Source organism: Buteo buteo, chromosome 5, assembly GCF_964188355.1.
Source record: "Buteo buteo chromosome 5, bButBut1.hap1.1, whole genome shotgun sequence".
Taxonomy (NCBI): domain Eukaryota; kingdom Metazoa; phylum Chordata; class Aves; order Accipitriformes; family Accipitridae; genus Buteo; species Buteo buteo.
Window position 1 is genome coordinate 30810932 of NC_134175.1, and position 16904 is coordinate 30827835.

The window sequence follows — 16904 nt, forward strand, 5'->3', positions numbered from 1 at the left end:
TGTTGCACCCTGTGAAGAGTTTGTTTCTCAGGAAGGAGACTAGTGGAAATAATGATTTCAAAGGTTTGCCTGTGCGCAGAGCTGTTGTAGTTAAACAGAGGCCCCAGCAGGGATGATAAACTCACTTGGCACCTGAGCATAAGAACATTGATTATCACAGACCACAGCATTTAACATCTGTCAGATGCTAAACAAGAAGGCTGGCTCCATGGAACTAGCTTAGTACCAAGCCACAAAATCACCCAACTGAAAGTTTGATTTTTAAAATAGTTTTAATGAAGAAATGTAGTGATTCTTTCAAAAAAATCAAGTTAACACAAACCAAGTTTAATTTTACAGTGCAAGACTGAGCTCATTTGCATACAAAACTATTAATCTCAGCATTTTGATAGCTGAGATAGTATACTAATTTTTTACAGTGATTCACTTCAACTTAACCAGTGTGCTAGCAATGACTTCAGTACAGTAATGAAAATATTAAACACAAAAATTATCTTCTGAACTTCTATTTAAATCAAAAGTAAGATTAAACTTGTAAGCATGGTTAAACATTGTAAACCAAAATACTACGACATTTGTGTTTTCACCACAATCATTCAGGGTGGCAGGTGAGGAGATGGATACAAATATAATTACACAGCAAGTTGTTCTAATAATCAGAATTCAATTGGTAGCTAGCTGAGAGCATGAAAGAGGTTTTATTTCAGTAATACCATATGAAATACTATAATAGACTGTAGAAAACAAACTGTGTTAGCTTTTCTTGTAGTTCTCAGATATTACTAAAATCGGTTCAATTAAGTTAGTTAAAAGAAGATTTAAAACTCAGTGTAAAAGCTACAATGTTCAGCTTCAGAGATGAGTTTTTAAAATCCCTTGCTGTAACTTTCAGCTTTAGTTTAGCAAAAGCCATAGCTGCAAGCATTCCCTCTAACTTTTGTACAGACCCCATTTCACAATGTGGAATTTCTCATATACATCCTCTTGCAGGGCTGAAGAAGAGAACAGCTATAGATTCTCCTCACTTGTAGCCATGCAGATTGAAGGGTATGCCAGTCACCACCTCACATCCTTGTAAAGAAGACAAATAGGGACCTCTCAAAGCGCTCACAAGCGTGAGTGGCGCAGGTAACTGTACTGTTGTGGTGGCAATTAAGCTAGAATAATCCTCCCTCAGTTTAACTGCATATATAGCCCATTCTTTAAATCACTCCTGTTAAAGTGACCTACGTTAGCTTGACCAGGGTATAAAACCATTTTATTGTTTTGCACAACTAGGCTAGGGAGGTAGCAGATGATAATCTTTAATCTGGCTCAGCTACAACTAGAATAGCATGACTTCAATTTCTAACATACCAGCTATTCCCTTCACTTGTGGTTTCTCACCTTCTGCTCTATGCAGACCTAGTAAACTAGCAAAATTTAGGCTTATTCTTTCTGAGCGGGATTATGCATGTCTGCTGCAGAACAAAAATCACAGAATTACATGCAATGAATTAACTGAGAAAAGGATTAGTTCTCAATGTCTTTAACTGCATCACTCCTAAAATGTTCAGGAATGACAGGGGTGGAGGTGCAACATAGATGTGTATGATTTGAACAAAGCTGGCATAATAGGCATTAAAAGAAGTTGAATCCTTTATTAAAAGAAGGACTTTGTACCTGAAATGTAATACTCATTCCCCTCTCTTATCTTCCCCAGTATGTTTTGACAGTTTGCCTTTGACTGATAAACACATTCTGCTTACCTTATTTATGTTATAGTGTGACTTCCAGTTACTACATAAACAATGCCAGAAGCACATCACAAATACAAAGGTATTTTCAAAAACTTTTAATTCCACTTTTTCTAAAATACTCCTGAGAAGGTAGTTTCTATTGTCAAAGTAATAGAGATGCCCTATTAAGGACAAATTTTAAAAATCTGTTTATTAAAATAGTTTCCATTTATAGCTGTAACCTGACACACCCGAATCTGAGATCTTACTAGGGCTAGAACATTGATACTGCATTTTGGTATTACCTACAGAAATATAAGCAAATGCAAGACAGCATTATCTTTACTGTACACAGGCCAAAACTATTTGCTAAGTCACAATGATCATGGCAAGAGAAGTTTTTCACATGTATTAAATATTCACATTACAACCAAAGAAATATGACTGATACCACATACCTGAGATACATTATACCAGTGGTAGCAGCTAGAACTGATTTTTTTTTTTTTTTTCATCCCTACAGACCTAAGTGTGATTTCTACAGCTGCAAAGAACCTTGACGTAGGCAAGGTGTGTAGGCAACATATCTAACTTTGCAAAATTAAGCTTCAGCATGCTTAAGACAAAAGAATAGAAAGTGCCATACAGGTGCAAAGGTATAGCGGTGACCTCCTCAATATTTCTTACATGAGTTTTCCATTAATCTGTAATATTGTATAATGGAAAATGCTCTGGTGAGCTTTTTCAACAGTTCTTCTAGTAAAATAATTTTGTAATTATATGAATTAATACATTTCTCACTAGATATGATATAGATTGCATTGGTCCCTGTAAAACCTGAAATTACTGCTCCTTTGACTTAGCTACTGAAAGTAGTCATAAATAGAAAGTGGAACAAATTAATTGGGGCCTCCTCACTTAAAATTTAGATGTAGAGGTTTGGGGTTTTTCTTGGTTGTTGTTGTTTGTTTTTTTTTTTAATTCCAGAAAAGAGTAATTACATTAAACCTGCTATTACTCCATTTAAAATTACTTTCACATACCAAATGTAGCTCAGCATCTTGGTGTAAATCAGGTCTTTCAAATTCCCTTCACAGACATACCTACTTCATATGAACTGTTGAGGAAAAAGCTATATACTGCGAAAAGTGGTCATGTCCTTTGGCTCACTGCTTGGCACACACCAATCATCTGCTTCATGGTTTGCTTTATAATGTTTCCAGGCTGCTTTGTTATATACAGGGAGTCTTTCAATTGAATCTGTTGATAAGGCCTGTAAGTAGAGAAGACTGTAGCTGACGATTCTTTTTAATCGAAGTTATAGTAACAGAACAAGGAGTTCTATTAGCAGTTAAGGTTGCTGACAGATTTAAAATGGTAAAGTGTTAACATCATACCTTTATGTAAATAACTGCATCTGTACCATAGCCTTCTAAGGAATACAGTTTCAGGTCTCCTTGGAAGTACTGTGCATACAGACGTGATATGGGTAAGCCATAACCAAATCCAGCCTGATCCAGGAGGAAAAAGTGTATTTTCATTAATTGTATCAACCCGTAGTGTTTTCTGTTTTAACTTAATAAGTAAATAGATGAACTAAGCATGATGTTTGACAGTAAGGGAAAGAGTTCAAATGTTAGCTATTATCCCCCCCCAGAACTATTATACACCCCAGACACAGAAGAATGCATGGATGATTGTGATTACGAGAAAACTGTTTTATTCCTTTCTTTGTCAGACAGGGCTGCTAGATGACACTCATTGTATTATGGTAGCTTTTTGAAGAAGACATGACACCATTAGAGAAAACTGTACTGAGTCTGTCCTATGACTCATGGAGCTGCTAATCTTAAGAACGCTGAGTACTTAAGTCAGATACATTTCATCATCAGTACATATAAAAAAAGTCCAAGAAACAATGTCTATGAATTTGTAGCTTATACTAAAATTCTATCAAGCCCTGTCTGTAGTAGCAGGACATAGCCCTAAAGTGTTAAGTTGGTTTTTTTATGTGCTAAATTTTAGAGGTAATCTCTCAGTGAATATACACAACACTTCTCTGTAAAGATCTAGTGTTTAATGAGTTGCAGAGTCATCTAGATGCAGAACACTATATACATTTAAAAAACACATTTTGAAGGATCCAATGTGAGAGAATAAATTCAGGAAAGCTGTTCAGAGCTTCTTACTGAAAGCTAAGGCTTTATTTCTTGTGCATCTATTAAGTTCACATGAGACCAAAGTAGATTCTTCATATGCCCTGTCGCATCTGGATACCTTCATCCTTGCTGGGGGATGGTACAACTGACTACACAGTACAAATGAAACTATGGGCTTGATCCAAAATCATTGCTGTAATTGTTCTTCCTTTCATTCAGTGGCCACAACAGGAATTCAGAGTCCTGTCCTTACTGCAGTACATGCAGCATAGCTAAGTGTTCTGCTTGAGATAGCCTATCTTTATATTTGGTAGAGAAAAAGAGAATCTTGAAGAAGTTTAAATAATTTTTATTTTAGGGTTTTATGCAATTTTCCAGTTACTTTCAGAAATATACTTGAATTAAGCTGTAACATTCAAACAGTGATACTCATTGTACCTATAAAATCAGTACTTCATAGCTTTGGCTATATGGTTTCTTTTGTGACAATTAAACACATCCAAGATGACAACGTATAAAAGATTTGCATACCAAAGGTGTAGCTTGTGATGTCTCAACACGTGGACGTGGTGCTGTTGAATACATGTAGTTGAATAGTCTGTCAATTTTCCTCATAGGAACACCTCCACCACGATCACTCATCTGGAACAAGAAGGAACATGTAGCATTATGTCCCTGAATATATTTTTATAAAAGACAGTTTCTCTCAAACAATGATGCAGAGAAAGTTCAGGTAAAACATAATATAAAGTTGTCCCTATTAAATTATGGGGTTTCTTAAATTGCCATCTCTCAGCTACAACAATGACCAGAGAGAGATGAATCCTTCCCTTTCATTCCTTATCCAAACCATTTAAATAAAATACTATCTTAAGAAGCATTCATAATCCCTTGGAAGCAAGAAAATTCAACTTAAATTATGCATTGCTTTTATCTTGTTCATAACTCCATTTTGTGTGAAGTCAGTACTTAGAACTTTTAGCAAATGCCAAGTTCTGTGTATTTTTATCTTTATTCCTCAGGAATACTGCCAGTTAAATACAATCTATTAAAACGTCTTACTGAAGGAGTAAGTCAGAAGAGTTGTTTTACTACAGTTTAGTTAGATCTACAAAAAAGACAATGCTTGCAGTTGGTCTTTGAAATCCAACATGGAAGTTGTACAGAAAAAGAAGGAATTACTCTGCAAACTGTACTTCAGAGAGGTTTGATTTGTATTGAATATACAATGTTTATTTCCCTTTTTTCAGTTGTTTCACACCTGTATAGCTCTGTCATTGTCACATACAAAATGTGAGTGACTGATACTACAATTGTATAAAGATGCTACTTCATTTTTAGTCATGGTTGCTTATAAGCTAGGCAAGATGTGAGCAGGACGAAAGCAAGTAATTCTACTGCAGAGCCTTCAGTGTGACTGTGCAACCTCTTCATGAATTTCCTACTGATGCAGTATGTGAAGTTCCATAATGGTCTTGTTAGTTACTTACAACATCACATACAATCTGTTGTTAAAACCAGATCACCAGCTAAAGTTAGTAATATGCCGCCTGTGATGGGAAAAAAAACCTAATCAAAATAACCAAAAAAGTGGGTACCTTCACAGTTAAATCCTCATTTCCCAGCGTGATGTGTACATGAATAGGAGGATAAATGCATCGATCAGCATTATGTTCCATGGTGGCTCTCATTGCATTCTGCAATTTTCAAGTACAACTTTAATCCTGTTCTTACCACTTTGTATGTTATCTTAAAACATCAACTTAGGAAAGTTATTTTTATCATATATTTCAGAATCAAGACAAATGTATATGGTTTTAGAGTAGGGTTTTTTTAGCATTTCTGGTTTATTCAGTATCAGTATTTATATAGTTTATTAGAATACACAGACTTCAAATATTTAATTTTTTTAGAACAAACATCTTAATATTTTAATGTATAGTTTTATTTGTAGATTTCTTTAGAATGCACAGTACATGCAATATGACACAAAGATCAAGAAAAGCCTAGGACTGAACAGCTTGAGAAAAGCTCTATAGGACCTGCTACACATTATACCAGATTTGAAGGTATCCCAAAAATTTTATCTCTTACTCTCACTTGCTTTATTAATTAATGTCTTTATACATTTTAAGTTTTTTTGACAAAGCTGTCTACTCAGAAGGTGTCAGATGTATTCAGTGGCTAGGCAAAGGAGATACATCTTCCAAAGCCCTTAATTTTCTGTGCGGTTACTGTTTGTCTAAGTAGTACAATTTAGGTATCTTCCTGCAGTCAAACAGCAAGAGGTTTGCACTTGCAAAAACACTGCTATCTAGAATTAAGTTCAAAAAGTCAAACAAATAAAATCTCACTAAACAAAGAGGTATAAAAAAATTGTGTAATGGTTAAGTGCACAGACCTTGAAAAGTTCAAAAACCATGTGATAGAGATGTGATGGCACATACACCACTTGCATGGGCTGTCCTGGTGATTTAGCTGGAGAAAAGAGAGTCTAAATAATTAAATAGCAAACTAGGTATCTTTTATTCATTCCCGCAGTAATTCAAAATGTGTGTTTGTATTGTTGAGAGAATTTACAAGAGAAGGAAAATTTGAACAGAAATCTTACAAAAAATTGCATGTTAATCAAAAGTCATACTCAAGATTTTCAACTGTGCCTCCTGCTTTAGAATTTAATCTTAAAACCCACTGTGGCATTACTGATTAGGGCATATAATAATTGCTTTCTAATACCTATGAGGAAGTTATGAATATAGAGCCAGGCTATTCAGGTGGTGGGAGAACAAGAAACAGTGAGTGTAGGATGAAATAACAGAGCTTCAGGCTGCATATAGAGCAAAACTTTTTACCATGACAGTTAAGGATTGAAACAGGTTGCCCAGAGATGTTACACAGTCGTCATCCATGGAGGATATGTAAGACCAAACTGAATAAAGCCCTGAGCAACCTGGTCTGACCTTGTAGCTGTCCCTGCAGGTCAGGCTAGAAACCTCCTGAGGTCCCTCCCAACCTGAATTATCTTATGATCCTATAATGCACCAAATAGTAACTACAGCACAGCCTATTCTTGGATTCATTTAGATATTAGCTGATTTCTAGCAAGAAACCGTAACAAAAATTATACAGACAATTCTGTCTATAAAACTGGTATCATTTTCAAAGTTTTTTTAAAGAATAAATTCTAGAAAATACATCATAGCAACACGTTTGTTATATGAAAGATTAAGGAAAGGCTGCTCAGAAAATTCTGCTGGCTCTTAACGTTCTTTCAGTTCAACAAATTAATAATTTCTCACCAGACTGTGTTAGTGACCAGTGCTTTATGAACATAAATGTTGAAGACTAGTGATGTCAAAAGATCGAGAACAAATTATGTACCCAGCAAAAATAAAAGGGGGGGGGGGATCACTCTTTGAAATATGTTAGGTTGCTATCCTCAAGGTAACTGCTTCCCTCCATGCCTCCACCCCCAGATCCCATGCCTAAGGTTTAAATAATGGTCTCCACTCTCAGCTGTGGGCAAGGAACGTGCATTTGCCCTGGATCAGGTTTAACTCACCTTCACAATTCATTGAGCAAAAGGTCACTCCTTTTATAAAAACAACTATTTGTTCTGGCTTCTGGAGCACATACATACACCATTAAATGACCCCTCAGTACAGAGAATTAGCTAGTGTGACTGATAGTTTCCTACAAGTGTTTTTAGTATCATGCTCCAGCAAGAGGTAAACTCTTTAACCTAGATACAGAATGACGGGTTTTGTACAGTAGGAAGAAAAGATCTAGAATGTGTAGTCGAGGCCACGCTTTCTTTGCCTTTAGCTTCACAGGCCAAGTTACTGTGGTTGCACTTTGGCTTTCACAATTACTTGTAGAAGCAATGTTGATTGCTTGTTTTTGTAGGTCTGTCTGAACTTGGCATTTAGTATCTTGTAAAGTACTCTAGTGAGTAGTGTCAGAAAGGCTCTTTAGCATTCAGCAAGACTACAAGGGCAATAGCTGACCTCTGAGTTCACAGCAACACAGCTGTGACTTGAAAAAACAGTTTACAGCCAATGGGTTCAAATAATTTTTACCACAACTTGAGTGTACTATATCTAATTACAACTACAAAAACATGACAGCTGAATAAGCAAGAGAAATTAGAATGGAATGTTTAGTATAAATCTTAAGTGTCACAAGAAATGCAGAGGGCAAGATGCAATAGACAGTGTAGGGTGAAGACATGCAAGAAAACTTAGGGAGGGAAGGAGGCTGCTAAAATCATTTATATCAACAGCTGTACTGTCAAAAACTTTTCTACAGATTCCAGTTTTCTAATTAAAGGGAGGAAGAGGGAAAGCCTTCTGCCAGATTTAACAAAAGAAAAAACACAAAAAAAGCCCCAAACTAATTATGACAGTATAGAAGAGAGAATGCATTAACTATATGAAAAGTGGAAAGAGAACATTTCACCACCAGCTACTTTAGAAGAAGCCATCACTATGTTCAAGAGAGTGCCTTGTCCCATATTCACTTACCATTCAACTCTTCAAGGATGAGTTCTGGAGAGCTCATGTAATATAAATCACAAAGTCTCTTGGCACTTTCATAGCCATCTATAATAAAAACACAGGAAGTTACATTTCCCCCTCCATTTTTTTCTTTTCCTCCTTTACAGCTTGCCAAAAAGAAAAACTAAAATTGAAACCACTGTACTGTCAAGGAGATTTTGTATTTTCTCACACAAACTAGGTTTACAGGGAAAAGTGACAAAACTGTATTACACTTTAAATGAAACTTCTCCTCCACGTAGGAAAGAACTAAACAGTATATGAATATCAAGATGTGTATTGGCTCTCAGTGTAGACGTTCATGTAAGTTTTCTGGATTCTTGTTCTTATCTGCTGAATTTACCTCTAATAACTTCAACAACATTGCAGCTAGGATCAATGCTTCCAATGTGTTTTGGATGAGCTGGATTAATTTTCCCACCAAACAGTAAAGCTGCCAAAAAAGAAAATATTATTTTATTCCCAATATAATTTTATAATTTTAGTTTGTGTCTTCAGTTTTGCTAAACAGAAATTTATAGGCAATCTATAACTCCAATCTTCACCATACTTGAAAGCCTACTACTAATAAATATTTTAAGAAGTGTATTAAGAATGAGTTTATAAATAGCAAGGCAAATAGTGTACTCCTAAGAAGCATCTAAGTACATATTCAGCACTTAAAAATGAGAAGAAAATATGCTGACGATAGTACAGGTATCATTTCCCCTTCTTTCAACAATAGCACTTACAGTGTTGATTAAGGAGCATTCTAATTGAAATGCGACTCATGTAGAAACGATCTAAAAAATACTGCACATTCTGTGAGGTCACTGGATCAATGCCAAAGCTTTCCTTGTACTCTATTACTCCTTGAGCCATCGTAGGAATTACATCATTGTGTCGATTCCGGATTTTTATCACAGTATCTGTAAAACTAAAATAAATACATTGTTAGTATTTCACTTTCAAGTGAATTTAATATTCTGGCAAACACAGTATCTGCCTACAAAAATGAAGACCATTATGTACAGAAATATCACAGGTCTGCCTATGACAATAAAAAGACAGGTCAGTCTTTACAGCATATTTCAAGCGACTAGCATTGAAACAATCATGACTCAACCTTTATTGATTATTTATGAAATTATTAGTTATTATCTTGATTACTGCCAAGAAAAAGAGAAAATTCTGCCAACCATTTTCACGCAGATCATCCCATGCCTGTCAAATGGCAGTTATGGTCAGCCAATGATGATCAAACCTACTCTACAGGTGAAAAGTTCCACACATCGGTTCCAACATTACAAGTAAGGAACTGGTAAACATTTGGTCAAATTTAATGTATTCATAGCTTCTTCAGTGTAACAAAAAAGTCCTGACCAGAATGATACGGCATAAAAGTGTTGTTTTTCATGTTTTAGTGTACCCTCCTTTTAGGGACAGGGGGTGACGTTACTACAATTCTTATGTAAAGATTGGAGATAGCTGAAATTCTTCCTAAGCTATCATTTTCTTGCCAGTACTTCTACATAATATTAACATAATATTACCATAATATTAACATATGTGACAGCAAATCCTTACCTATGAATAGCCCCTGAATCTTCTGAGCTTTTGTCCTTAAAGTCAAGGATCTCCTGAAGACTTTGGACATACCTTTAAAGGAAAGAAAAATGACAAAGACCAATTCTAATATGCCTCCCCAGATCCCTTTGGTTAGCAATTTATGGTCTTCCAAGGTTGCTTGTTTCCAAATCATTGTATTTGATACATTCCATTGACCTATCCCCTGTGAATTTTGTTAGATACTTTTGAATCTATTCATGATGTTTTCTTCCAAAATTTCCAGAGCAGTAAATTCCACAATTTAATCAGAATGCATAAAAGATCTTCTTTGTGTTTTAAACACAGTAGGTGATCACTTATTTGCAGCCCCAGTGAGTTCTGTTATTAGAAAATCTTCCCGGCTTGTTCATGATTTAAGTATTTCTGCCATCTCTTTCCTTAGATGTGCATTTTCCAAGCTGAAGAATTCTATTTGGTTTCTCCTCACGTAGAAGTTGTTCCAACCCTCTGATTATCCCTCTTGGTCTTTTCTGTTCAGGATGGAGTGACTGAAACTGCATGCAATTCAGAGGAATAATGGGCTAACGCAGTGGTACAATTATATTCCTCCCCATTTGTTACTTAGTTCCTAACACTATTTGCCTTCTTGCCCATCAACTGACATATTCAGAAAAATATCCCCAGTAGCATCAAAATTTCTTTTTCCATTGTAAGCAAGCAAGCATACAGGGAGAGGAGGTTCCTCTCTGTGCTCTGCTTTGCATTTGTCCAAGTTGGATTCATTTCCCATCTGATCAATGTCATTTAGTATAATGAGAATTTAAATATTCTTGTTTCATTTATAGCTCTTTTTATATCCAGTCATCTAATCAATCCCACTTATTCACTGGCAGATCTTCTGTTCTCTTAACTTTAAAAGCCTTTCCAGATACCCATGTGCCTTTAGCAGTTGCCAAGCAATCTCCTTGTTTTGCTCTCATCTTACAAAAGCTTATGTTTATGTGTAAGTTCCTTACTTGAAAGCAAATTTTACTTTTCCAATTATGTCTTTTTTATTTTAATAGCCTCATATTCTTTCTGTTGTTTTACATATTTTGGCTTTGGGAGCTTCCTATTGCTCTTTCTTTGTATTTTCTACACCTTCCTTTACTCTTAATCTACAATAACCTGTCTTTTAAATGGTTTCTACTAGCTTTTGCAAGCGTTTTGTGCATTAGCCTTCTTCTGTTGGTTTCTTTAACCAGATTCCTCATTTTAGGTAAGTTCCCTATTAAACATTGTTCTGGTGGATTTTTGGTTTTACTGAGTTCTCATACATGACTATCTGCAATACTTAAAGATTTTTAATTCCCTGTGGGTTCTCTGATTGCTCCTAAAGGGTTTTTTCCAAGTTTGTAAATTTAGTTTCTGATTTATGTTACATTGGGATATTTAGTCTAAATAAGCGATGTTCATGTAACAAGCACATGAAATGTTCTTTCTATGGAAGAGAATTCCTCCAACTTGTATATATGCAGAAAGTCATCTTTAAAGGTATGAAATCATGCTGTTCTTACCAGCTCTGCACCAGCTGAACTGAAGGTGTTCTTAGGAGGTTGTCTGGAAGCAGGCTTATTTCCTTCATTATATTTGCCAATCTCACAGGCAACTCTTGTCGCAGAAACATAAATGAAGTCTTTTCACAAGCATTTTCAGATCCTAAGACCAAAGTAAATATATGACAGCTTCAGAATAAAGTCAGTACTTACAGTAGAGAACTACACAAACTCTTACTTTCTTGCATAAGAGGTCTGTGGTTTGGTTTTAAAGTTGACAGGCCCGTCTGGTAAGCCAATGTTTCTTTCATGGCAGCGGCCCATTTATATTTCAAAATGTAAACTCAAATTGAAACCTACAAGCCCTGTTGCAGTAACAAGAATCTTCAATATATAAAGCATAACTCATGCAATAGTTGCAGACCCATACTATTCAACTTTAAATATTGCTTCTATCCATGTAAATTGTTCCGTTTTATTTGCAGCAAACATTGACTGTAACTAGTACTGATCAAACAGTATGTCATTCTGAGCATGTCAGAGAGGCAAATGAAACCAGCACAGGAAATGATTTGTGGGAATGATGCTTGAGAAAGTATCATAGTCCCATACACTCTGCTTGATCGCTGATCTTACTGAATTACCATAACTCATACTGGAACACTTTAGTAAAAAAATGCTGTAATATTTATCTCATTTTCAGCTAGATCTGTCATAATTTAAATTCACTGTCTTACAGGAACAGAAGACAGATGAATGAATTCACATGAATACTGAGAGAGAAATTAAAGTAGGACAGCTACGGTGCTTAGTCATGAGAATAGTAGTTCTCCCATATATTTACTTTTTAAATTTTTTACATTTTTAAAAGCTAGAAGCTAAATTACTGCACCTGTTGATAACTGACCTGTCCTTTTATAAGGACAGGTGTCATCTGTGTGGGTGGCAATTAAATGTGGTTATTAAGATCAAGACCTAAATTTACTCCCACAACGCGAGAAAGGAGGGTGTGGAGTGGGGAAGAGGCTAAGAAATGCTGTACTTTATTCTCAGCCACACTTTTTTCTAGATTTCAAGAGTGTCATGTAAACAGTATCTGGACTTACTAACCAGTTCATCTGCTGCAGTGAAGTACATACCTCAGGCTTGGTGTTTCACAACAGGTAACTCCTACAAATTAACTCTCATGTTTCTGCTTAGTTCATTCCTTCCGTTTGGCAAGGGAGAGTTGGGGAAGAAGATTAAAGGAAGGGACATGGAAAAAGAGGGAACTGGGAGTGTCTTAAACAGGAAAAATCTTCACCAAATTGAAATGGAGTAGTTTAATGCATCCAGACTCAGATACATCATAAACTACACTGATGAGAGCATGTCAGTTAACTTAATAAAAAATTAATAGCTTACAAGGAATTCCTCCCCAGTGACACTTACCAGTATTATGCGTTGTCTACATATGACCTCTGCCCAGAAACCTTTCATTCTTCTCCCTAGTCAGATTGCACTTCAGGCATGACTGTTACTGGCCTTTCGCTTTTCTCAGCTAAAATTCCATGAACAAGTCAGACTGAAGTATTAGAATGTAAAGATAATCTTCAAATACCTCATATAGTCAGCAAATGACATTCCACAAATTACTTTTTTATCTGGAGGCCGTATCTTTGCAATCCTGGGTCAAATAGGGGAGACAGCTTAGGGTAAACAAGATTTCAGTGAATGGGCAAATGACTTTGTTTCCCTGTGCAGCTATGGTCTATCTAGGCAAAGAATGGGTAAGACTCTTACAGAAAATACTGTGTGCTTATAACCCAAGATATGACAGATGTATATGACCCAGACCTAAATTTGCATATGGCATATTTAATTTGCTAGATCGAAACCTGGGGCAACTAGAAGCAGACTTTTTCTTTTTTAAAGCTAACATTACCAGATTTTATGATTTCCTCTTTGACTGCTCTCACTTTAGCGAAAGGACACAAAAAAATCCTGAATGAAAACACCATCAGATTATAATGGCTTACACAATGTCTTACAGACAAATACTCGGTGTTGCACTCTACTCTTTTTTTGCCTTTGTTATTAGTTTTTACTATCTTTACTATTAAATCCTTAAGTAAAAGAGAGAGAGAGAAAATAATAAAAAGTTTTGAAGCTTATCTTTACCTTCCTTATGTTCAGGTACTAACAGCAAAAAAGTAGCCTAACTTTTGACATGAGGAAATACTACTCCTTGAAAATAAACACTGATTTTAAGATAAGCATTATTTTATCGGTATTTTAGTAGTAAAATAACACAGGTCAAAGCAAACTCTGAATTGCGAGATTCTCTGCTTAAAAGTATGGTAGCAACAGAATGTATGCTGGGGTTCCTGTACAAATCTGGAGTTTTAAATATTGGATACCTTTTATTGCAACGTATGAAATGCTGAATAGATGGATGAAGTGAGAGTGGATAGTTAAGAGAAACTTTTCTTTGTAAGTCTTCCTACTTACACAAAGTATGGCGTTCTAGGATTAGTTCCAGTTATGTTTTACTTATGAAAATGTAAAAAGCAGTGTAACTATTACCTAGTTAAATCTTTATACACAACATTTATGTAAACATTTATGCACATGAGAGCGCCCTGGGTACAATAACAGAATTTATTATAGCATGGCTCCATCCCCAGGCTTTGGAAAGGTTTCTCGTGTGACTTACAAGACCTTTCCCTGCATAGTCTTTGCTTTGAAGCAGAACAGACCAATTCCTGTGATCCCTTTTGTTTCCAAGTGGTCAGTCAAACCTGGGAGCATTACGAGTGGTTTTAGCGCAGAGTGTAAGACTGAGGATCCTGTTATCAATATACTCATTTTCAAGGCTAGATTCCCAGTCCTCCAGAACGGCTCTTGGTGTTTGCGTCCTGCTCCTTCTCTCACACCTCTTCTAAAACAACATCATTTGGGTAAGGTGTTTTTGTAGGGCACACACACGTGGCTGAGAAGTGACATGATTTCAGCTGCTCGGCACCAGCTGAGGTTAAACCTTTCTTGTGTTTGGTGGACCTTAAAAGGTGGCATGCTGCTAGCTTGCAAAAGGCTTGACAAATCTCACTTGGTCCTGAGTCACTGCTCTAACAGTACCAATTGTCATAACTGTCCCCACCCTCTACCCAACCCTGCAGGTTTTGCAGAAAAAAACAAACTACTTCTGTGATGCCAAAAACTGGACTGTTCAGCCGAATTTCAACCTTGCCACAGTTCCAGTCCCCGGGGAAGGAGCCCACTGCGCTCTCTTCTCCCGGAAGGGAGCAGAGCCTTCTTTGCCAAAAAGGACAGTACTAAGAAGTGATAAGCAACAGCTGGGCCACGCGGCAGCGCTAACACGACGGCGTGGGGGGAGGGCAGCGAAGCTCATGGCCGCGCCGGAGCCGCCTCCTGCCTCCCCTCTCGCCCCCCCCCCCCCCCAGCTCCCTCACAGGCACCTGCGGGCAGCGGGGCGGGGAGGCGGAGGCGGCGGGGACTCACCGAAGTCCAGGAACTGCTTCATGGAGAGCGGCGAGGGGGAGAAGCGCGAGTAGAAGTCCACCTGCTGCGGGATGCTGCCCGGGGAGGCGCTGCGCAGCAGGGCGCGCAGCAGCCTCATGGCGCGGCTCTCGTCCCCCCTCAGCTCGGCCCGGCCGCCATTTCCCGCCGCGCCACCTCCCCCGGCCCCTGCCCAGGCCGCGGCCTCCTCCGCCGCGCGGCCGGGAGGAGGTGCCCGAAGAGGCGGGCGTCTCCTCCCGGCCCAGCCCCACGCAGCGGCGACGGGGCGGAGGAGAGGGCGGCACCGAGGGAGCGGGGCGGGGGCGCCCGCAGCAGCTCGGCCCCCGCTGGCAGGGTCGCAGCCGTTGAGGCGGTCGCTCAGGCGCCCCTGTGCCTCGGCCGTCCGCCGGGAGAAGGCGGCGTTCGCTTTCCGGAGCAGCCCGGCCTCGGACAGGTACGGCGGCGTTACTCACGGGGGCGGGTGCCGCCGCCTTCCCGGCGAAGGGCTGCGGGGCGCTCGCCACCCCCGGGGCGGGAAGCCGTGAGGGGGCCGGAGGCAGCGGCCGCCCCGGCGGAGGGGCGGTGGGTGTGAGGGGGCGGGCGGCGGTGGCCGGGACCGCGGGGGCCCTGCGGCGGGTGCGCTCCCGTAGCGGGGCCGAAAGGTGCCCACGCATCGGTGTCTGGGCATTCTTCCGTGGAAGGGTTACCCGAGAGGTTGGCCCGTTGGGTAAACGGCGCGCTGGGGGAGGTGGGGAGGGAGGGCGGGCGGCGCCGCCGCGGCGGTCAGCCCCGCTGCCGCTTCCCCTCGCCGCGGTCCGGGTCTGGGTCTGGGCCGTGGCGGCGGGGACTCGGCTGCCGGCCTCGGTTACCCGCGGCGCTGGAACGGGAGGTAGCACAAACCCACAAAAGCGCCGGCTTTATTCATACCGCTGCCGGCCGGCGTGAGGGCAGAGCCTGACCTGAGGGTTTTAACCCGTGACTTTACAGCCGTGTGTCTTCCTACTAGCGCACCTTGTGTCCGCTTAGCTCCGTGATGGTATGGGAAGGGGCACTACGGCCTCTTCCAGCCCTTCGCGCCTTGCACTGTGTTACAGCGTGCTAATGACAAAAACAAGAGGAGGGATAACTTTGGTTTCAGCTGTCAGGAAAAAGAGAAACAAAAAAATACAGGGGAAAAGTAGGGCTTCTGTCTTTACAGATATACTCCCGATCGGTCAACAATGAACACAGTACGTGCCTTCATTGGTTGAAAAGTATTTGGACCGTATGTCACACTCAATCACTTCACCGGCTTTTAGGCTACTAATGCAACATGTGAGGTACCAAACAGTGGTATTTAATAGTTTTTTGTCCTGCTCAGGTAGAAATATCCAGAACATTAACAAAAAAGGCAGTTAAGAGTGATTATAAGCATTTCTGATAAATTTACTGCAGTGTCGATATTGAATCCTGTAATTAAAAATAATATATAATACAGTCCTATAGTGGATCTGGCCCTATATCACTCACTTCTTTTATTGTGGATACTTGTATTTGCCCCAGAAATTCATCTTATGAAATCAACTCTTAAATATTGCTTGGTTTCCTTTAAACATGCCTTGTACCTGTGACTTGTCCATGATCTGATAGCAGGGATGGATATCCAATGGCCTCCGCTAGAGCAGGAATCATTTTGCTATTTCTGTCACATTTATCTGTTCAGCGCTTTGTTGGATTGCTTGGAGCCTCCCATGAGAGAGATGAAGATACCATAATGAATTAAGGGCTTGGGTTGGGTTTTTTTTGATGTTGCATTGAAATACAGAAAACATTGATTCAATCTGCCTCCAGAGGCAATTTTCTGAGCAGTAACTGCACCAATAGTACGTAAGAATGAATCGGTAATTCAGG

The 16904-nt window shown here is 39.1% G+C and overlaps 1 protein-coding gene across 2 annotated transcripts; it reads right to left on the reverse strand.

Annotated features, from left to right (window-relative positions):
- Positions 1 to 253: 253 nt before the first annotated feature.
- Positions 254 to 15166, reverse strand: PDK1 (pyruvate dehydrogenase kinase 1). 2 transcript variants are annotated; one of them, XM_075028445.1, is made up of 12 exons: positions 15018 to 15126; positions 12948 to 13056; positions 11538 to 11679; positions 10000 to 10071; positions 9165 to 9349; positions 8777 to 8866; positions 8401 to 8478; positions 6279 to 6355; positions 5476 to 5574; positions 4409 to 4519; positions 3116 to 3229; positions 254 to 2991 (listed from the first exon to the last, which is right to left on the reverse strand). In XM_075028445.1, exons 3-12 carry the CDS (start codon positions 11645 to 11647, stop codon positions 2851 to 2853), a joined length of 1077 nt encoding a protein of 358 aa, XP_074884546.1. In that variant the 5' UTR covers positions 11648 to 11679; positions 12948 to 13056; positions 15018 to 15126; the 3' UTR covers positions 254 to 2850. The 2 variants fall into 2 exon arrangements, with proteins under 2 accessions (XP_074884546.1, XP_074884544.1); XM_075028443.1 differs by lacking the exon at positions 12948 to 13056 and having other exon boundaries at positions 15018 to 15166.
- Between the last annotated feature and the right edge of the window lie 1738 nt (positions 15167 to 16904).